Here is a 19786-nt window from a genome sequence, read left to right as displayed (position 1 = left end):
TCAACCGGGTTGAAGCCGTATTTCAAGTGCGGTGGCGGTGATGTAAACGCTGGTGTCTCCCGAGGCTGTAGTTGTAGCTGCCGCGGCTTCAGATGGCGGTGCCTCCCTCGTTGCTACAGTGAGCCCGGAATCCTCCCACCGCGGCTTCTATAGCGGCTTCTATTGTGATGACCACGGCTCCTGGCTCGACCCCAGTTTCTCGAGTCCTCCGGTCTTTTCTACGTGCCGCGGCCACGGCTTTACTCTGGGCTCAGCCGCCGTTGTCTCTGCTCCCCACTCCTTGCTCTCGCTCCTCGCCGCCAATCATGCCGTCTCTCTAGCGCCACCGGAAACAAAGGTTCGTATCCAGTGTTCGATGTAAAATACAGGTACAGGTAATGATGACATTAGTATTAAAAAGGAAGACTACGGTCTGAAAAAAGTTTTATTTTTCCAGGTCCAAATATCAATTTAAAACTGCACTACAATCTGCAATGGCAGGCCTGAGACAAGTTTTAAAGGGCTACTTTGGTGGGTGGCACGAGGAATGCTGCAGGCCCAATAGTGGCATATGATGTACAGGCCCAGGGTGGATGGAGTTCCATTTGTTATGGACTTGACAGTAAATTACATGTAGCACAGAGTCCTAAAGCAAACAAAAAGAATTCAGCAAAAGAGGTGAGCTGAGCTCAGAAAGTTTGGAGGACAACCACCAAGGGTGTCAGCTCGAACAGGGTATCTTTGCTTTATCTGGCAGCAGGGACTGCGAGACAAAGTCTATCCACCTATTCGCTCTTTACAACTCATACACATGATAAAAGTCTGCATTTAGATCACTCTCTGTGATGTCTTGATTTGCCAGCCCCAAGATCCAAAATAGGTCTTAATCCATATCCACTTCCTGTGGCGCTCTGGTCGCACACAGGTGGTGCAGGAGGAGTATCCACCAGTGGGATGTTTACCTCACTGGTCGCACACAGCTGGTGCAGGAGGAGTATCCACCAGTGGGATGTTTACCTCACTGGTCGCACACAGCTGGTGCAGGAGGAGTATCCACCAGTGGGATGTTTACCTCACTGGTCGCACACAGCTGGTGCAGGAGGAGTATCCACCAGTGGGATGTTTACCTCACTGGTCGCACACAGGTGGTGCAGGAGGAGTATCCACCGGTGGGATGTTTACCTCACTGGTCGCACACAGGTGGTGCAGGAGGAGTATCCACCAGTGGGATGTTTACCTCACTGGTCGCACACAGCTGGTGCAGGAGGAGGATCCACCAGTGGGATGTTTACCTCACTCTCTTAGAGAGCTAAAGAGCTGTGACAGCAACGTTAATGACAGCACTGAGAGAAGTGTGCTTGTGCATGCTGTTCCGGTGTCATTGGCATTGTAAACGTACAGTTTAAAAAAACTAAATATACACAAACAAATCACTAACAGTAAACCCTTAATATATGTGCAATAGAATGCAAGCTAATGCTAGACCAGACCCCCTCTCCTTCCTTTGATGCTAGAACTAACTTGTTCAAATGGACAATTTTCATTTGAACAATTTAGTTATAGCATCAGGCGGAGCATTGTAGGCAGACTTCTCAAGTGAGCCCTAACAACGTACCCCTTACTAGGGGTAAGTCTCAAGTTCCTGCATGAGCTGGTATAATTCGCACTAAGATGGTTCTCCACTAAAGCTGCTCCCACATGGCAGACACAACCACTTCCTTAGCGAAAGACCGTTACCTTGGCAGACAATCGTAAACATGGTTGGTTTTCATCTGCCACCTAGGTGAAAGTAGTTAAGAACACCACTTTATCTGATGGGAAATCTCCCACCCTTATCACAATGTGTCTCATTAGCTTTGACCTAATGAAATGTCATCCAAAGGCATACCCAAAAGCTTCATGTGCTAAAGGTCATCTAAAGTTTCATTTTTTTTGTCTGAGCTTTATCCTCAAACTTACCAAAGGAGTATTCTGCCTTGAAGCCAGCTGCGGTCACCCAGCTGTCACTGTGGAACTGCAGCTGCAGTGAGTTTCCGGTGGATACCAGATGTGGGACTTGGATATTGCCACAGTATTTGCCTATAGTCTTTGATGTGGAGCGGCCACCATCGTTGATAATCAGGTAATCAGAGCCACATCCAGGGAAGTTCTCAAGATCGAACTGGATGAAGGTCAATGAGATCTGTGAAATACAGGATCACTGTAAGTGCAGCCCTTCCAGCTCACAACCAGAGAGAGAGAGAGAGAGAGAGAGAGAGAGAGAGAGAGAGAGAGAGAGAGCACTTCCTGTACAAACCACTTCATTTCACCACCACCCAACACCGACCTTGGATTCACCCTCAAACACAGCCCAACCCAATTATTAGAGCACTTGTCAGACTATTGGCAGAATGAAGGTTCCTGCAGCAGGCCAACTAGGCGTTATGTCCACAGGCGCCTTCATATCTCCAACTACCAGCACCCTGAACGCACACACAAATGCACTCACACTTACACCCTCTTTCCCTCTAAGAACAAGTCTCATGCTCCTTTACAAACTAGTGCATTAATCCTACTAGCAACTAACACACTCCTTTCAACCACCGGCATACACCTTTCAACTACCACCTCAGCCTTTGTTACCTATGCTAGTACATACTGACTATCTGTGCTATCTGCAAGTCACAGCTTGATTAACAGAATGAAGCCCAGAATCAGAATTGTCGCTGCACATGTCATGCACCATGCGTTGTGAGAGGCGAGAGCTTCACCCCACCTCCCACGTACGTTAGAAGCTGAAATGCCACCGTCTGTTGCTTAGTTACCAATGAGCTTAGAGTAGGCACTCATTTGCTGGCATGGTTATTTTGAAATAATAATAATAGACAACTTGAAAAGAGTTCTGAACTATAATATTTAGTAAAAACGTACAGAAGTGGATGTAAAGCTTACAGACTGGGAGACAGAGACTATGATTTGCACATTTCCAAGAATGCACAGCAAACGTGTTTTTACAATCTCTGGAATTTGGCAAATAAATCAATGAGAAAAATGATGGAAGAGAGGTGTAGTTTAAAGAAAGAGACACATATCGAATAAACAGCTTGTCGCATGTCTACAGAAAAAGGTGCATTATCTCGTCCTGCATATCAGCGTCTAAGTGTATGTAGGACATATGTATGCACAGAAATATTTGAAATAACCGTTATCTTCATCAAGTTTTTAAGATGTCTAAAGACTTCTTTCCAGACTGGGCTGCACATACCTTGTATCCTTCTGGAGCCAGAATGGCCATGACACAGTCCATGTTACTGGGGTAATCCAAGGGGTACTCGGGGGAGGTGACAGTACCATTGTCCTTAGTGGAGGTGCTGTCACATGTTACTGCAAGAAGATGGGACAATAACAAAACGTTTACATATGTTTAGCAGGGAAACAACAGAATGAAGAGAGGAAAAATTACTCCTAAGAACAAAACTAAATAGCATCTAAGATAAATGAGACAATAGGGAGACATACTCCCAAAGGGTGACTTGAAATATACAATACCTGAGGAAGAACAGGCTTACCTGTTGTGTAGGAGGCGTTGAAACCACTTGCTGAGAAGGCTCCATCACTGACAAATTCCACCAGCATCATGCTTCCTGAAGACACAAGAGGCGGTAGATTCAACATCCCACAGGCCTTCTTCAGGACAACTGGGGATGATGTATTGCCGCCGTCGTAAACATTGATGAAGTCAGCTGAGCAATCTGAGGTGAGCTGGACATCAAAGTCATCAAACTGCAAAGAAATCTGGCATGACAGAAGCAAAAACAGGTATGGCCATAAATGATAGGGAGACAAGAAAAGCGCATTGAATACTGCCAATAACCTATGCTTAACCAGACACGGGGTGATGCGCAGGAAGGCAGCAAACTTAATTGAACTAAGCATTCTGGTTCCCAAAAGGAATATTACAGGGTTTAAGGCTTGGCGAAGGCTTGGCAGAGGCCACTTTAGGAATGGTCACTCCACTCCTATTAGTTAAAAAATGAAAGGAGGACCCCACGCAGGCTAATAGGGGACTGGGGGGATAATAGTTTTCAAAAAGGACAGGGGTGTCCCCACGAGAAAAACACAGAGTTACTATTCTTTTGTTGGTGCAGATTCAAGGTACCTTGAATCTGCACCAACAAAAGAATAGTAACTCTGTGTTTTTTTAAATCTATCCAGAATCAGTCCTGAAGAAAGTATACTAACAGAATACCGAAACGCCGCGTCGACTTGTTGATTCTTTGTGTTTTTAAGGCAATTTTTATAAAATGTATAACATGTGTTTTTTAATATTGTAATAATGTAGAATGATTAATTGTTTTTGAATTGTTTTTTGAATTGTAATAAATACAAAACAGAGGTTTACCAAACTTATGGTGTGGAAAACATCTCTTTTTAATTGTGTTATTCATTAAATACAGCAGATTCTGAATATGACGAATTTAGTTGAACATATTGTTAAAAATCAGGTCTTCCTCTAGCACTGGGCAACTGTCAAATACAGTAACATTTGAGTACAAAATTAACTTTTGTTTAGTTGAAACATACTGTTAGAAGCTGTAATTTACACTTTGTACCTTTACCTTTCTCGCCTGATTGATGGCATGCTGTTCATTGAATAATATGCTCACTATAGCGTGCACTCAATAGGATTGGACACACTTTCACTCCACTCTTATGACATAGTTGTATCAAACTGAGTTTGAGTTCACAATGATTAGGAATTATATTGCTTTGGCACTGACTAATTCAACTCCTCATTAGCAGTGATAAAATTGTGTCACACTCAATTGTTGAGGCGTAATCAAATTGACCAACTATGAATCCCAGCGGCCTTCAGGAGCTCTGCATTACTGCCAAGTTGTACCTCTGACCCTAAAGCACTGTGGAGTCCGAGGGTGATCTTGACACTACCAGCAAAATTAAATGTTCCACCACCTGTTGAGACAGCAATCCAACTGGGGCATCTAATCTATTGAACCACCATAAAGGGCACACAAAGTGGGGTACATGTGACTCCACTAATGGAATACATGTCCCAAGGGGCCATCATGACATGTTGGCCTACTGCCCACTGGGACCCATAAGCCCCTGCTCAACAGAAGCATGCTGCAAGGTAGTGCGTTCAGTGAGGTGCTACAGAATAATTAGATGATCCCTTGCTAGATCCAGATGATCACTGGAGCATCTCCAAGAGAAGAGGTACAGACTAACCACACATCCCCTTCTCGTCAGGTGTGGCTTGGTGTGCCACACTATCTTGTCGCTAAGCTTCAGCTCAGGTACCTGCTGTAATCTTAGCCTCGAGCTGTGTCGGCTGATGCACTCTGATTCTTTGATATTTTTATGACCTTTGTGTAAGTGGCTCCCTCTCATGCTACGCAGTCCTGGGTGGAATGTAGGAATGTCATGACGTGGGAGGTTGGATAGTTGAGTGGAAGCTGGTTGGAGGATCAGCTCTGGTTTCCTGTACCTTGGCAGTTACATGGATTACTTCTAATACTCAAGGTGTCATTCCGTCTTTACAGAAATGGCGATGAACAGGAGCGACACTGGCCCGGTGTTCCCACGTGTGGGACTTGGCCATTCTTAGCTGGGGAGCCGATTAACTGTGCTGCTGTGGAGAAATTATACATTTTCTTACGGTACAGGAAGTGGTGTGAGGACTACCTTACTGTTGGAAATTCGCTGTACTGAGGTATTGTCAACTCTCAATTTTTACACCTCTTTAGGGGCAGCTACTTGGCTCCTCCATTGTTCAATATATGCGCACGTTCTCCAGCAGTCGAGCTTTAGCGGTTGGCTCCTACTGTTACTCAAGCTCTGTGAAGTTCTCAAGACAAATGGGTGTCCTATGAAGTAGTGCGTGTTGTTGTGAGAATAAAGCTAGTGCGCTAACCATTGTTTTACGCTGGCTCACACATTCTAAAGAAGAGGGAATTTTGTACATTTGTACATTGTGAACATAGACAAGGGAGTTTCTAACCTTGGAGAACAACGTAAGAAAAAACCCAAGTGTGCAATAGATCACTGTTACTGCAGATTCAGGATCACCTTACACAATTGTTAATGATAAAGATTGGAAAGAAAAATGTGTTCCTGTTTTAGGGAATGTTTTAGATCCCACATCTCCGGACATCTGAGAGACCTGCACTGGCTCCCCGTCAACAAAAGAATCACCTTCCGTCTCCTCACCCACGCACACAAAGCCCTACACGATCAAGGCCCGAGCTACCTCAACAACCGCGCCAACTTCTACGCTCCCAAACGCCATCTCCGATCAGCCAGTCACGCCCTCGCCGCCGTCCCCCGCATCCGAAGAACGACAACAGGAGGAAGGTCCTTCTCCTACCTGGCCGCCAAGACCTGGAACTCCCTCCCGGCCGACCTGCGCCTGACCCAAGACCACCTCTCCTTCAGGAAGAAGCTGAAGACCTGTCAAGTCAAGTCAAGTCATAAGATTTGTATAGCGCACTACATACCCAGAGGGTTTCAAGGCGCTTAGGAAGGGGAGGAGGATTATTTGTCAAATATCCACGTTTTAAGCTGCTTTCTGAACGCTAGGTGGTTCTGGGTGAGGCGAAGGTAAGCGGGGAGTGAGTTCCATGTTTTAGCAGCCAGGTATGAAAAGGATCTGCCTCCCATGGTGGTCTTGTTGATGCGAGGTACAGTGGCGAGGGCTTGGCTGGAAGAACGTAGTTGGCGGGAGGGGGTGTAGAAGGACAGTCGAGAGTTGAGGCAATCTGGGCCGATGTCGTAGAGTGATTTGTGTGCGTGGGTAAGCAGTCGGAAAGTGATCCTCTTATTGACGGGTAGCCAGTGGAGGTCTTTAAGGTGACCAGAGATGTGTTCGTTGCGTGGGATGTCAAGTATGAGCCTGGCTGAGGCGTTTTGGATTCGTTGGAGTTTCTTCTGGAGTTTAGCGGTGGTACCTGCGTAGAGGGTGTTTCCGTAGTCCAGTCGGCTCGTGACCAGAGCGTGGGTGACTGTTTTCCTTGTTTCGGAGGGGATCCAGCGAAATGTTTTTCTGAGCATGCGAAGAATGTTGAAGCAGGAAGAGGATACGGTGTTGACTTGTCTGTTCATTGAGAGTGAAGAATCCAGGATGACACCAAGGTTCCGTGCGTGGTCTGTCGGGATGGGTGCTTTTCCGAGGGCTTCCGGCCACCAGGAGTCGTCCCAAGCAGAGGAGGATGTACCTAAGATGAGGACTTCTGTTTTGTCTGAGTTCAGTTTCAGACGGCTTTGTTTCATCCATTCGGCAACTTCTTTCATTCCTTCGTGTAGGTTAGTTTTGGCGGTGTTGGGGTCTTTTGTGAGTGATAGGATCAGTTGGGTGTCATCCGCGTAGGAGATGATGTTGAGGTTGTGTTGTCGTGCGATGGCCGCGAGGGGGCTCATGTATACGTTGAAGAGGGTGGGACTGAGTGAGGATCCTTGTGGTACGCCACAGATGACTTCAGTGGCCTCGGACTTGAATGGTGGGAGGCGGACTCTCTGTGTTCTTCCGGAGAGGAAGGAGGTGATCCATTCAAGTGCTTTTCCTTGTATTCCGATGTTTCTGAGGCGCTGTAGAAGGGTGCTGTGGCAGACTGTATCGAATGCTGCAGAGAGGTCGAGGAGGATGAGGGCGACTGTGTCTCCATTGTCCAGTAGAGTTCGAATGTCGTCTGTTGCTGCGATGAGGGCGGTCTCAGTGCTGTGTTTTGCTCGGAAGCCAGATTGTGAGGGGTCGAGGGATTTGTTGGCTTCGAGGAAGGCGGCGAGCTGGTTGTTGACGGCTTTCTCGATGACTTTGGCCGGGAATGGAAGAAGCGAGATGGGGCGGTAATTTTTGAGTTCGGTGGGGTCCGCTGTTGGTTTTTTCAGAAGGGCGGTGAGTTCAGCGTGTTTCCAGTCTTCTGGGAAGGTAGCGGAGTTGAAGGAGCAGTTGATGACGTCTCGGAGGTGCGGTGATATGACGGAGTCTGCTTTGTTGAAGATGTGGTGAGGGCATGGGTCTGTGGGGGATCCTGAGTGGATGGAATTCATCAGGCGGATGGTGTCCTCAGTGGAGATTGGGTTCCAGGCGTTAAGGGTGTTCACGGGGGGAGGATGGTCAGCAGATGGTAGGGTGAGTTGGTTTCCGGGTTGGTTGTTAAAGCTGTTGTGGATGTCTGCAATCTTGTTGTGGAAAAAAGAGGCTAGGGAGTCGCAGAGGGTTTGAGAGGGGGTGATGTCGTTGGAGTTGGCCGAGGGATTGGAAAATTCCTTGACGATGTTGAAAAGTTCCTTGCTGTTGTGGGCGTTGTTGTCAAGTCGATCCTTGAATGCTGTTTTCTTGGCTTTTCGGATCAGTTGGTGGTGAGTGCGGGTGGCGCTTTTGAAGGCGTCCTTGGTGCTGGTGGTTGGGTCTTTTTTCCAGGCCTTTTCAAGGGAGCGGCAGACTTTCTTGGACTTCTTGAGATCATCGTTGAACCATGAGGCTTTCTTGCTGCCAGGTTTGCTTTGACGTTTTTTCAGTGGTGCTAAGGTGTCGGCGGTGTTGGATAACCATAGGGTGTGGTTGGCGGCGGCTTCGTTGGCGTTAGAAGAGAGGGCTGGGGAGTTTCGAAGGAGCGATGCGGAGATTTGGTCCGTGGTGATTTTGTTCCAGTTTCTTTGCAGGGTAGGTTGGGAGTGGTTGATGGGTTTCGGCTTGTTGTAGGTGAAGTGAACGCAGCTGTGGTCGGTCCATAGGAGATCCGTAGTGTGGCTGAAGGAGACATGTTTGCTGGAGGTGAAGATAGGGTCGAGTGTGTGACCTGCGATGTGGGTGGGGGAAGTGATTAGTTGTTTAAGTCCGAGGTTGGCGAGGTTGTCCACGAGGGTGGCGGTGTTGTGGTCGTTTATCTTCTCAAGGTGAAAGTTGAGGTCTCCCAGAAGAATATAGTCTTTGGAGGGGAGCGCGTGTGGAGAGATGAAGTCCGTGATGTCTTCACTGAATTTTGCGCGGGGTCCTGGTGGTCTGTAGAGGAGAGTGCCTCTGAGTGTTGTTTTGGGGTCGATGTGGATCTGGAAGTGAAGGTGTTCGGAGTTGGCGAGGTTGGCGTCAGAGCTGGTTGAGATGCGGATAGATTTCTTATGGACGATAGCGATTCCTCCTCCTGTGTGGCTGGTACGGTCTTTGCGGGTGATCTTATAGTCTTCGGGGATGGCAATGGTGATGTCTGGTGCGGAGGAAGCATTCATCCATGTTTCCGTAAGGAAGGCGACGTCTGGAGAGAAGGTGTCTAGTAGGTTCCATAGGTCAATGGCGTGCCTGTGCACCGATCGGGTGTTGAGAAGGATGCATTGTAGGTGGTTGGGGTCGGGAATCTGTGGTGTGGTCGTAGCGGAGATGTTGTCGGTGCCGCTGAATTTGCAGGAGTAGCAGGAGAAAGGTCCATGGGTGTGTCCAGGAGCGGCTTGGACGCAGTTGGGGGCGCGACCGGGGTTAAGGGTTAGGAGGGTGGCGGCATCGTAGGTAATGCGGGAGGGCTGGGGAGCGCGAGGGGCAGGGGGTCTGGCGCTGGGCGCGGTCCAGGCGTGGACGGGCGTAGACGGGCTTACCTTTGGCGCGGATTGGGCGCGATCGCTGCGCGTGAACGCTGCGCGCGGGAACTCCTGTCATATATGGATGGTGGAGGGGGAGGGGCGAGGGCGACTCAGCTGGGAGGCGGGGCGGGCTTGCCAACAAACAACAACCAACAAAATGGAGGAGGGGGGAGCACAACAGAGCGCTTGGGGACAACGCGCTAAACAGCTGAAAAGATCAAATCAAAGGCAATGCGCGTTATGTTCAAAGCGGCAGACAGGCAGGGCAATACGAGGCACAGATGAAGCAAAATAAACGGAAGCGCTGCACAAACGATACCAGTCCACGCCAGGGAGCACTGGGAGCGACCACTCCGGTCAGAGCACAGAGCGAGTCACAGCGCTGCCGGGTAGGGAGGCGCAGATTGTATCCTGTGGGAGGGCGACTCAGCTGGGAGGCGGGGCGGGCTTGCCAACAAACAACAACCAACAAAATGGAGGAGGGGGGAGCACAACAGAGCGCTTGGGGACAACGCGCTAAACAGCTGAAAAGATCAAATCAAAGGCAATGCGCGTTATGTTCAAAGCGGCAGACAGGCAGGGCAATACGAGGCACAGATGAAGCAAAATAAACGGAAGCGCTGCACAAACGATACCAGTCCACGCCAGGGAGCACTGGGAGCGACCACTCCGGTCAGAGCACAGAGCGAGTCACAGCGCTGCCGGGTAGGGAGGCGCAGATTGTATCCTGTGGGAGGGCGACTCAGCTGGGAGGCGGGGCGGGCTTGCCAACAAACAACAACCAACAAAATGGAGGAGGGGGGAGCACAGCAGAGCGCTTGGGGACAACGCGCTAAACAGCTGAAAAGATCAAATCAAAGGCAATGCGCGTTATGTTCAAAGCGGCAGACAGGCAGGGCAATACGAGGCACAGATGAAGCAAAATAAACGGAAGCGCTGCACAAACGATACCAGTCCACGCCAGGGAGCACTGGGAGCGACCACTCCGGTCAGAGCACAGAGCGAGTCACAGCGCTGCCGGGTAGGGAGGCGCAGATTGTATCCTGTGGGAGGGCGACTCAGCTGGGAGGCGGGGCGGGCTTGCCAACAAACAACAACCAACAAAATGGAGGAGGGGGGAGCACAACAGAGCGCTTGGGGACAACGCGCTAAACAGCTGAAAAGATCAAATCAAAGGCAATGCGCGTTATGTTCAAAGCGGCAGACAGGCAGGGCAATACGAGGCACAGATGAAGCAAAATAAACGGAAGCGCTGCACAAACGATACCAGTCCACGCCAGGGAGCACTGGGAGCGACCACTCCGGTCAGAGCACAGAGCGAGTCACAGCGCTGCCGGGTAGGGAGGCGCAGATTGTATCCTGTGGGAGGGCGACTCAGCTGGGAGGCGGGGCGGGCTTGCCAACAAACAACAACCAACAAAATGGAGGAGGGGGGAGCACAACAGAGCGCTTGGGGACAACGCGCTAAACAGCTGAAAAGATCAAATCAAAGGCAATGCGCGTTATGTTCAAAGCGGCAGACAGGCAGGGCAATACGAGGCACAGATGAAGCAAAATAAACGGAAGCGCTGCACAAACGATACCAGTCCACGCCAGGGAGCACTGGGAGCGACCACTCCGGTCAGAGCACAGAGCGAGTCACAGCGCTGCCGGGTAGGGAGGCGCAGATTGTATCCTGTGGGAGGGCGACTCAGCTGGGAGGCGGGGCGGGCTTGCCAACAAACAACAACCAACAAAATGGAGGAGGGGGGAGCACAGCAGAGCGCTTGGGGACAACGCGCTAAACAGCTGAAAAGATCAAATCAAAGGCAATGCGCGTTATGTTCAAAGCGGCAGACAGGCAGGGCAATACGAGGCACAGATGAAGCAAAATAAACGGAAGCGCTGCACAAACGATACCAGTCCACGCCAGGGAGCACTGGGAGCGACCACTCCGGTCAGAGCACAGAGCGAGTCACCTGGCTCTTCGAGCAGTAGCAGCAATTCCCCCCCCCCCCCCCCCCCCAGCGCCTTGAGACCCTCCAGGTAAGTAGTGCGCTCTATAAATATCTTTGATTGATTGATTGATTGATTGATTGAAGGTTTGTCCCAATACTTTCATGGGCAAGGACATTGAGATGCTAGGAGTTAAAGTACTACATTTTACATTTAAAAACAGAGAAGCTAGGTGCAAACTTTATGTAGCTGAAATAGGACCATCTGTTCTCGGTTGGGGGGATAAAGGTGAGTTAGGGATTATTTTAGACCCGAATAATACTGAACCAGTTATGGTAGTACAACAAGGTGAATTAGAACATGAAATTGTTAATATCTACCCTGAAGTGTTTACAGGAGCTATGGGAGAGTTGAAAGGCTTCCAAAACAAAATTATGCTCAAGAGGGATGTAGTATCACAAGTACACAAAGTAAGGAGCATTCATTTAGCTTTGATGGATGCGGTCAAGGGTGAGTTAGATAGATTGTGTTTAGAATGAGTTATTGAGAGAGTAGAAGCATCAGATTGGGTTTCTCCCTTGATGATTGCCAGGAAGGCTACTGGTAAACTCACGTTATGTGTGGACCCGATGGATTTAAAAAGGAGCATCATTGTAGAACAATTTCCCTTACCAAAAATAAGGGAGATGCTCTCTGCCACTAAAGATGTAAAGTGGTTCACGACCATCGATCTCACTGCTGCATACCACCAGGTCCCTCTACATAGGAAGAGCAGAAGCCTTACTACTTTTGGAACACCTTTTGGGTGTTTTAGGTTCAGAAGAGTACCGTTTGGGTTGGACGAACTAAATGTAATGTTTTTTCAAGATGATATACTAGTGATGGGGAAAACCAAAAGGGACCATGATGAGACTGTAAAAAGAGTGATGAATATTTTGTATGATAATGGCCGTACTGCTGAGGAAAAAAAATGTACGTTTGCACAACAAAAGGTGAAGTATTTAGGTCATGAAGTTTGAGTGGAAGGCATCAAACCGAAAAAAAAAGAATTACTGGATGCTGAAGAGAAAGTGCCTGTTCCTGACTGGAAAGATTTAGTGAGAGCTTTCTTTGGCCTAGTGGAGTTTTACTCAAAGTTCATAGAAAAGTTTTCATCCAAAACCTATAACATAAGACAACTTTTGAAAAACAAGTGTAAATTTGTATTAGCTTGTGAATGCCAAGAAGAGTTTATATCCATCAAAAAAGAATTGTGCATGACTATATCCTTGCAAGGATTTGATCCTGCTTTGAAATCCAATTTAACTATTGATGCGAGTGGGAAAGGCCAAGGCGCAGTTCTCACCCAAAGAAATGATACTGGTGAAGAATGTGTTGTAGCCTTTGGCTCTCGCTCTCTTTCTGCAACTGAGGAAAAATACTTGGTGATAGGGCAAGAGGCACTGGCATGCGTTTGGGGTTAGAACACTACAGGCCATTCATTTGGGAAGCGATGTCTTGCTTAGAAGTGATCATACACCCCTTACCAACGTTTTGTCTACTAAGGGGTTGTATAAGGCTTTACCCAGATTGGCAAGGTTATCTGTTAAACTCCTTGATTTTCAATATCATGTCCAGTACATGCCTGATGCATGGCACAAAGTAGCAGATTTATTTAAGTAGACTACCCCTAACTACTCCTTAGACTAATGTACACAATGATGATGTTGAACAATTCAGTGTTGCACCTTTGAATGTAGGTGCAAAGGTAATTTCTTCACTTGAGTGGAGTCAAATGTATGAAGAAGATCGTGATTTATCTGAGGTGAAGAATTGGATCACAAATGATTGGCCCACTAAGAATAAGTTTTCCCACAAGTGAAGGTGTTTTGGGAACTCAGAGATTAAGTATCAGTAGAAGATCGTAAAATATTAATGAATGGTAGAACTGTACCACCTGAAAGGTTAAGGGACAACATCGTGGATGTATGTCATGAAGGACGTTTAGGTATTACTAAAACTAAAAATCGGTTACGGAGCTGTACTGGTTGCCTGGTATGGGATTGTACATCGATAAGAAGGTTCAGGAATGTGTGCAGTGTCAGAATGCAGATAAGAGTAAGATAACTAACTTTAAGACCACCTTAATGTCCCGTTAGTGCACCAGACATGCCCTGGGAAACATTAAGTGTGGACATCAGTGGCCTGAATTGGGATGGCCCAGTTCAGAAGTACATTATTGTTGCTGTAGACCATTTTTCGAAATGGCCTGAAGTTGTTATAGTTGAACATGTCAATGTGGGCACTGTGATAACGTTTTTGGAAGAGATTTTCCATAGAGAAGGTTTACCCAAATTAGTGATCACTGATAATGGAACACAATTTGTGGCTGAGGCCTTTGAGAAGTTTTTGGAGTCTAATGGGGTGAAACACAGTACCACTTCACTTCTTCACCCAGCTGGTAATGGAGCAGTTGAACGTTTTAACCAAGTGATAAAAGGAGCAATCCAGTTAGCCAAGTGTAATGGTTTGGAGTGGGTAACAGTTGTTTCACACAACTGCGTTCAGATTAGCCCTGTGTGCTTCAACAGGGCATAGCTCATTTGAATTAATGAGAGGGAGAACGGCTTTCATAAAAGACAACATTGGGTGCATGCCATGCACAATGTAAATTAATTGGGAACCGGATGTAGTGTAAGAACGTATTGACATGGCCAAACAAACATATAAGGCATATTATGATCACATATATAGTTGCAAGCAAGTCAAGTTACGTGTTGGTGATATGGTGAGAGTTAAGAGGGCAGGCAGGAATCTTTAGGAGTGGCCAAAACAGGTTTTAAAGAGCGCATAAGGTTACCCAATTGTTTTGCAATGCTGCTTTATTGAGCAATGACAAGGTTAGGCATTTTAGTGCCTTGTTGATATGTGATAAACATGTAGTTAGTGGAGATAGTAAGATTTGGAAAGGGTGTGATTGGTGTATGGAAGATGATGAAAAGGAAACAACACACAACAACATCTTGAATGCAATGAGGGGAAGCGTGAAGGTGTTACCATGTATTCAAGTGCCTGTAGTTACCGGAGTTAAGACAGGTGGTAGTGTGGGAAGGTTTGGGAGGATTGTGAAAAGACCCACCAAATTGAAGGACTATATTTGTGGGGTGTTGTTTATCAAGGGAGGGAATGTCCTGCCTTGTTCATTCAGTTAATATGTTCTGTGATTCATTTTAGTTCCTGTTAAGGTACCTTGTATATTCATCACCCTAGTTCTCATGGTTATATCTTATTTTCTTATTCCTGGTTGTGTATATTAAAAGAGGCAGATGTGTGGTGACATACCTCCTCTTGCCTCCTGCACGAGGTTCGGCGTGTAGAGCGTGGGTGGAATGTAGGAATGTCATGAGGTGGGAGGTTGGACAGTTGAGTGGTAGCTGGTCGGAGGATCAGCTCTGGTTTTCTGTACCGTGTCAGTTAAATTGATTAAAGTACAACTTCTACTACTCAAAGTGTCAGCCCGTCTTTACACACATTTACTGATCCTGCAGCTGCAAGGAGCCCCTCTGTGGGTTTTTAGATGGGCTTCCACCGCATTAGAGAACCCCGTGTCACAGCCGGCCTCGGCAGGCCTGTACCGAGTGCTGGCAGCCCGGCGTGGCAACGGGGCCTGTGTCTACTTTGTGGGCCTGTTTGGGCTGTCCCGCAAACCCCACTGGGTTTCGTCGGGGGGGGGTGCAGCCGCCGAGGTCCATCATTAGATCTTTCCTGGCACCAGTCGTACATCTGGGCTCGCTGGCCTGCGACGAGGACCCTGCATGGGAGTGAGTCTTTATAGGACGCTACGCTGTACTGTTAAATAGACCTTCCTCTCAACCTCTATTCCCCCTTCTCTACCTCCCCCTCCCGACATTTTCCTCTTCCTCCCAATTCTTTGCTCATTTTGAGGCCACTGACTCTATGTTTTTCTTTATAGCACATGCTAATAAAAACAAGCAAATAAAAAATACTTATGTTTTTGCTCTAGGCTGTACTGTCTTAGAGGAACCCATCTTAGCCAGTCCTGACACCAGATATTACTTTTCTCAATTTGTGGCATGGTGGATCTAAGCTCCCCCACCAGTGAAGGGAATAATGTGATACTCAAACCCCGAGTCAACCAGACAACCATCAACCAAAGGTCCAACTGGACAATCCAGACTCAAAGCAAAATAGACCGGCATCCTCTCTCCCAATAGCAACTCCTCTCAACTGAAAAACTTGGAATATACCAACAAAGGCTAGTAACAATCAGCACTGACTGTTGCTTGTCTTTGCCTGTCAGATTGTGCCTGTTCCAGCCACCTATTTAATGCAATAGTAAATACCTGTACAGTTCGGCAGTACAATGCCACTCTCTCTGTTTCAGTCTGCCAGCTGCGATGGACCTCTCAAGACCCAGGCTATCTGGCTCATCCCCAAAACGCCCACCAAACGCTGCCAAGGGAAAGCCTCTTAGAGATCAAACTCCTTCGTTCACCACCCTTGAAAGGGTCACTACTCCAAACAATTGAAACATGGCAAGAAGGCACAATGAAAACCCCTTACATAAATAAATATATAAATTGTGCAGGTAAGAAATATACAGATCTGGGAAACCTAAAAAGGACAGATGCCCAATGCGTCAAAGCTGACAGCCCTGTGGCAGAGAGACCACCGCCAATAATTGGCAAACAACGGGCTGGTGATAGCTCCAACGACATTAAGGGGCATATTAGCAAGGTCCTGCGATAATTATCGCTCACCGCTTTTAGCACGAGGATAATTATCGCAGGCTACCGCTGGATTCCATTGCGGAGATAGCGTGCTATCAGCAATGCTTATCTCCCAAGCGATAGGAATCCATGTGTTAGTGTGAAAACAGTGTGATTATAGCTGGAAATCCAGCAATAATCACACTGCAACCAGCGAAACCTTGCTGATAGGGCAGGGTGATCTTAGCCATGTAATCCACCTCCCATTGAATTACATGGCTAAATCAGGTTACAAGCAGGCGTTAGGAAACTAGCGTTAACTGTGGTCAGTGCTACTTTTCTTAACGCTCTGCTTGTTTGCGTGCAGCTTGATAATTGGAGAAATGTCGGTTAGCGACATTACTCCAGTTGTTTTGTGCACGGAACGCCCACTTTGCATCTCATTAGAGATGCAAAGCTGGGTGTTATTGTGAGGGGCGCTAAATCAGCAAAACGTGCGATAGCGTGTCTTTGCTGATAAGGCAATAAAATTATCGCCGCTTTTCGGCGGGGAACGGCCGCAGAAGCAGCGACAATTTTATGGCACAGCTAATATGCCCGTAAGTCACTGGATGCTTCACCTCTAAATGATAGTTGGAAGGGTCAGGAGCCCCAGTTTACAATTGGCCTTCCATTCTGCCAACTCTGAAGGAGGCACTAAAACATACAAATGAAGGAACGCAAACTTCTGAAGTCACCTTGTTTGATGGAAGACGGATCAGCCACCGGCAGTTTGTTCCATTCTGGTACACCTCCGTAAAGTTGGGTGTTGAAAAGGATCCCTGCGGATCCGACAGTAGGGAGCTGCAGCGATCTAATGAAAGACAGCAACCAATCAATCAACCACAAACGGACATATTATGTGAAACATTAAAGCTGGTGTACTGAAAAGGCACATCACCTTAACAGGGTTACCACAGGAAAAAGCATGAAGCATTGCATCATAACCCAGGTTCTTTTGCTACAGCTTGCCACACTTAGACTACACCAACTGGTTTGAAACAAGATTTGGCAAAGCCAACAGGTTTGACTTTAATGAGCTGCATATGAAAACAGCATTTGGGCATGGTATATTTACACGTGTTAGCACATTAAAGCCAGACATAATGGCTTTTGCAAAGTTTTTTTATTTGACTTGAAAACAAAAGAAGAACAGTGAATACGAGACAGATGGAGAAAAAGATGCAAATATCCATAAAGGGAAAAACAATACAAAATAAACATTAATGGGAACCCAATAGAGAAAAAGAGCAATGTAAAAAGTAAAACAGGTAAAAACATAATGGGAATGCAGATAAGAATAACACATAGGGGAGTCCCAACCAAAACAATAAAACAAGCATTGGCATAGCCAATAGGTCTCGCCTTTGGGTATTTAGTTTTGCAGCATAATATCCTTACTGCAGCAACATTAACTGTTGCATTTGTATGGCTAAACACTTATAAGGTCCCAAAGGCTATGCCAATGCTTGTTTTCAATGAAGTAAGAAAAATCCTGGTGTATGGGTCCAAAAGGGTAGAACATCATAGGTCACCTTTAGGTGACACTGGTTTAAGCATAGGGCATTTGTCACTTTACATGTTTCAATGGCCTCCATGTATTGGCATTTTTTGTGGTATTAGTGCAGTCTTCAGATAGGCCTGAGGTGAATTGGATTTCAGAAGAAATTCCCACATTGTATAAATTGCAAAAACCTCATAAGACATTGATCCTGAGAAGCAGATTCAGTATTGAAGACCAGCAATACACAGTCATGAGGTATCATGCAATACAGAGGGAAAATGCAGTAGTAAGACATTGCATTAGATGCAAAAGGCGGGAGTCGTTATGACATCCCATTTGGTGACAACACATTGAGTTGCAGAATCACCCTTGGCATGAATGTGGCAAACGTTTAGGAACACAAATTACATCAGAGTGGAAAATCACTTAGCTAGAGTAAGCAAGACCTTAAGGAGCAAAAGTGGATTGAGGCGCAACATCAATAAGAGTAATAAAACACCTGGAAAATAATAAAAAGTTGCATTTGGTGCCCCATCACTTGCAGATTCAACTGCAGCAGGAGCGCAACTTCAGCATGAGTCTGAAGTTATAAGAAAGAAGAAAAACGCAAGTTAAAAAATTTGTTGCAAAATCACCCTTACTGCAACATCAGCAGGAGCTTAGAGACACTTGTGTGGAGTCCAAAGCACTGGACATTCCTGCCTATCGTGCAACCCACAAATGGACATTTAACCTTCAAGAATCTAACACTACATGACAAGCAAAGATTATTTACGGGCTTAAAGAATTTAAAACTGGAGAAAATATACATTCAAAAATCAGACTCTTTGCACTTACGCATCAGCTTTAAAGTTTTTAGAGGCACTTAATGAATGTGCAAAAAGATGCCATCCAACCACATTCATGATGGCTAACAAGGATTGCGTGGTGTAGACAGATTTTTCCTTTGATGAACGGAGGACTGTGGTTCCGTGATTCCGAATTGGGTTCGATAGTTCCGGAAACCCGATTTGTAAAGATTGTCGGAAATGGACGATCTTGGTGTCAGCAGAACGCAAATGACGAGTCTAACGTGTCTGAGTGTTTTCGTATGAATCGATATAGGAGAACACTCTGCATTTGAGGATTTAGTTTGAACCCTCGGGTTCCATTTTGTATGTGGCAGCCATCTTGTATGGTTGCCCTAACATAGGCCCTATGATTGTGGCCGAACGAGTCCTTGACACGTACGCCTTAGCTGACTTTTGGTTGACCTGGCCAAACTGACTCCTCGCCTGGGGCGAATCCTGCTGAGCCAGTTCCTTGTTCAGCAGCTGCACTGATAAAGATCAAAGAACAGGACGTGGTCCGATTTTATGGCCCACCGTTCCCACTCCTCTATCTCCTTTCCATCTGTTTCTGCCTTTCCTTTACGACATGTTCATCGATCTGGGTTGAAGGTTTTATGATGGGTTTGTCCGGCCTGATCGAACAGGAAACTAGCATGTGTGCGATCGTTTTTGGTGGGCTGGACAACGGAAAGTGGGATAAACCTTGACTGTCGTGATTCGTTACTTTTTGAAATGCTACTTGTTCATTGGTTAGTTTTGTATGCACCGAATGTAAATTGTGATGTTGCCAGAAGCGTCATTTTCGGCATAAAAGACCGAGTTTTGTTCATTGAGATGGTGCAGTCTCTGTTGAACTACCCGTGTGTACTTCGTAGACCTTTGTCCCTGGTTGCAACCATTAAACTTTGGTCTTTGACGTCATCAAGAAGTATCCCGTGTCTCTGTTTGCCAAGACAGGGAAATCCGGGGTCTTTGGGTGTTGCCCTGACACCGCTGGGTTATTGTAATAGTATTTGTTCCGAGAAAACCCAGTACCTCAATTGGCGCCCAATGTGGGGCGACTTCAGCGGTACCGGTCCAAGCCAGAGGTTCATGAGGAGCTTCGTGTAAAAATTCCAGAGGTTGGCCAGCCACTTCAGCGACCCCTGTATGTCGACGTGGTTCCGAAGGTCTTTGCTGCGAGGTTTCCCACGTCCCGACGGCTACGAAGGACTGCTGCC

General features: G+C 46.8%; 1 protein-coding gene across 1 annotated transcript in view; it reads right to left on the bottom strand.

Annotated features, from left to right (window-relative positions):
- Nucleotides 1-1894: 1894 nt before the first annotated feature.
- LOC147729340 (astacin-like metalloendopeptidase) overlaps nucleotides 1895-19786 on the bottom strand; it is a 173144-nt gene continuing 155252 nt past the window's right edge. Inside the window, exons 10-13 of the mRNA XM_086959830.1 lie at nucleotides 16931-17046; nucleotides 3528-3753; nucleotides 3224-3342; nucleotides 1895-2161 (exon numbers count right to left, since the gene is read on the bottom strand). Of these exons, the coding sequence (XP_086815956.1) occupies nucleotides 1895-2161; nucleotides 3224-3342; nucleotides 3528-3753; nucleotides 16931-17046 (728 nt within the window). The remainder of the gene's footprint in view (nucleotides 2162-3223; nucleotides 3343-3527; nucleotides 3754-16930; nucleotides 17047-19786) is intronic.

The sequence above is a fragment of the Lissotriton vulgaris genome, chromosome 2_2 (assembly GCF_964263255.1).
Source record: "Lissotriton vulgaris chromosome 2_2, aLisVul1.2, whole genome shotgun sequence".
Classification (NCBI taxonomy): domain Eukaryota; kingdom Metazoa; phylum Chordata; class Amphibia; order Caudata; family Salamandridae; genus Lissotriton; species Lissotriton vulgaris.
This window is presented reverse-complemented; position numbering and strand designations above follow the sequence as displayed.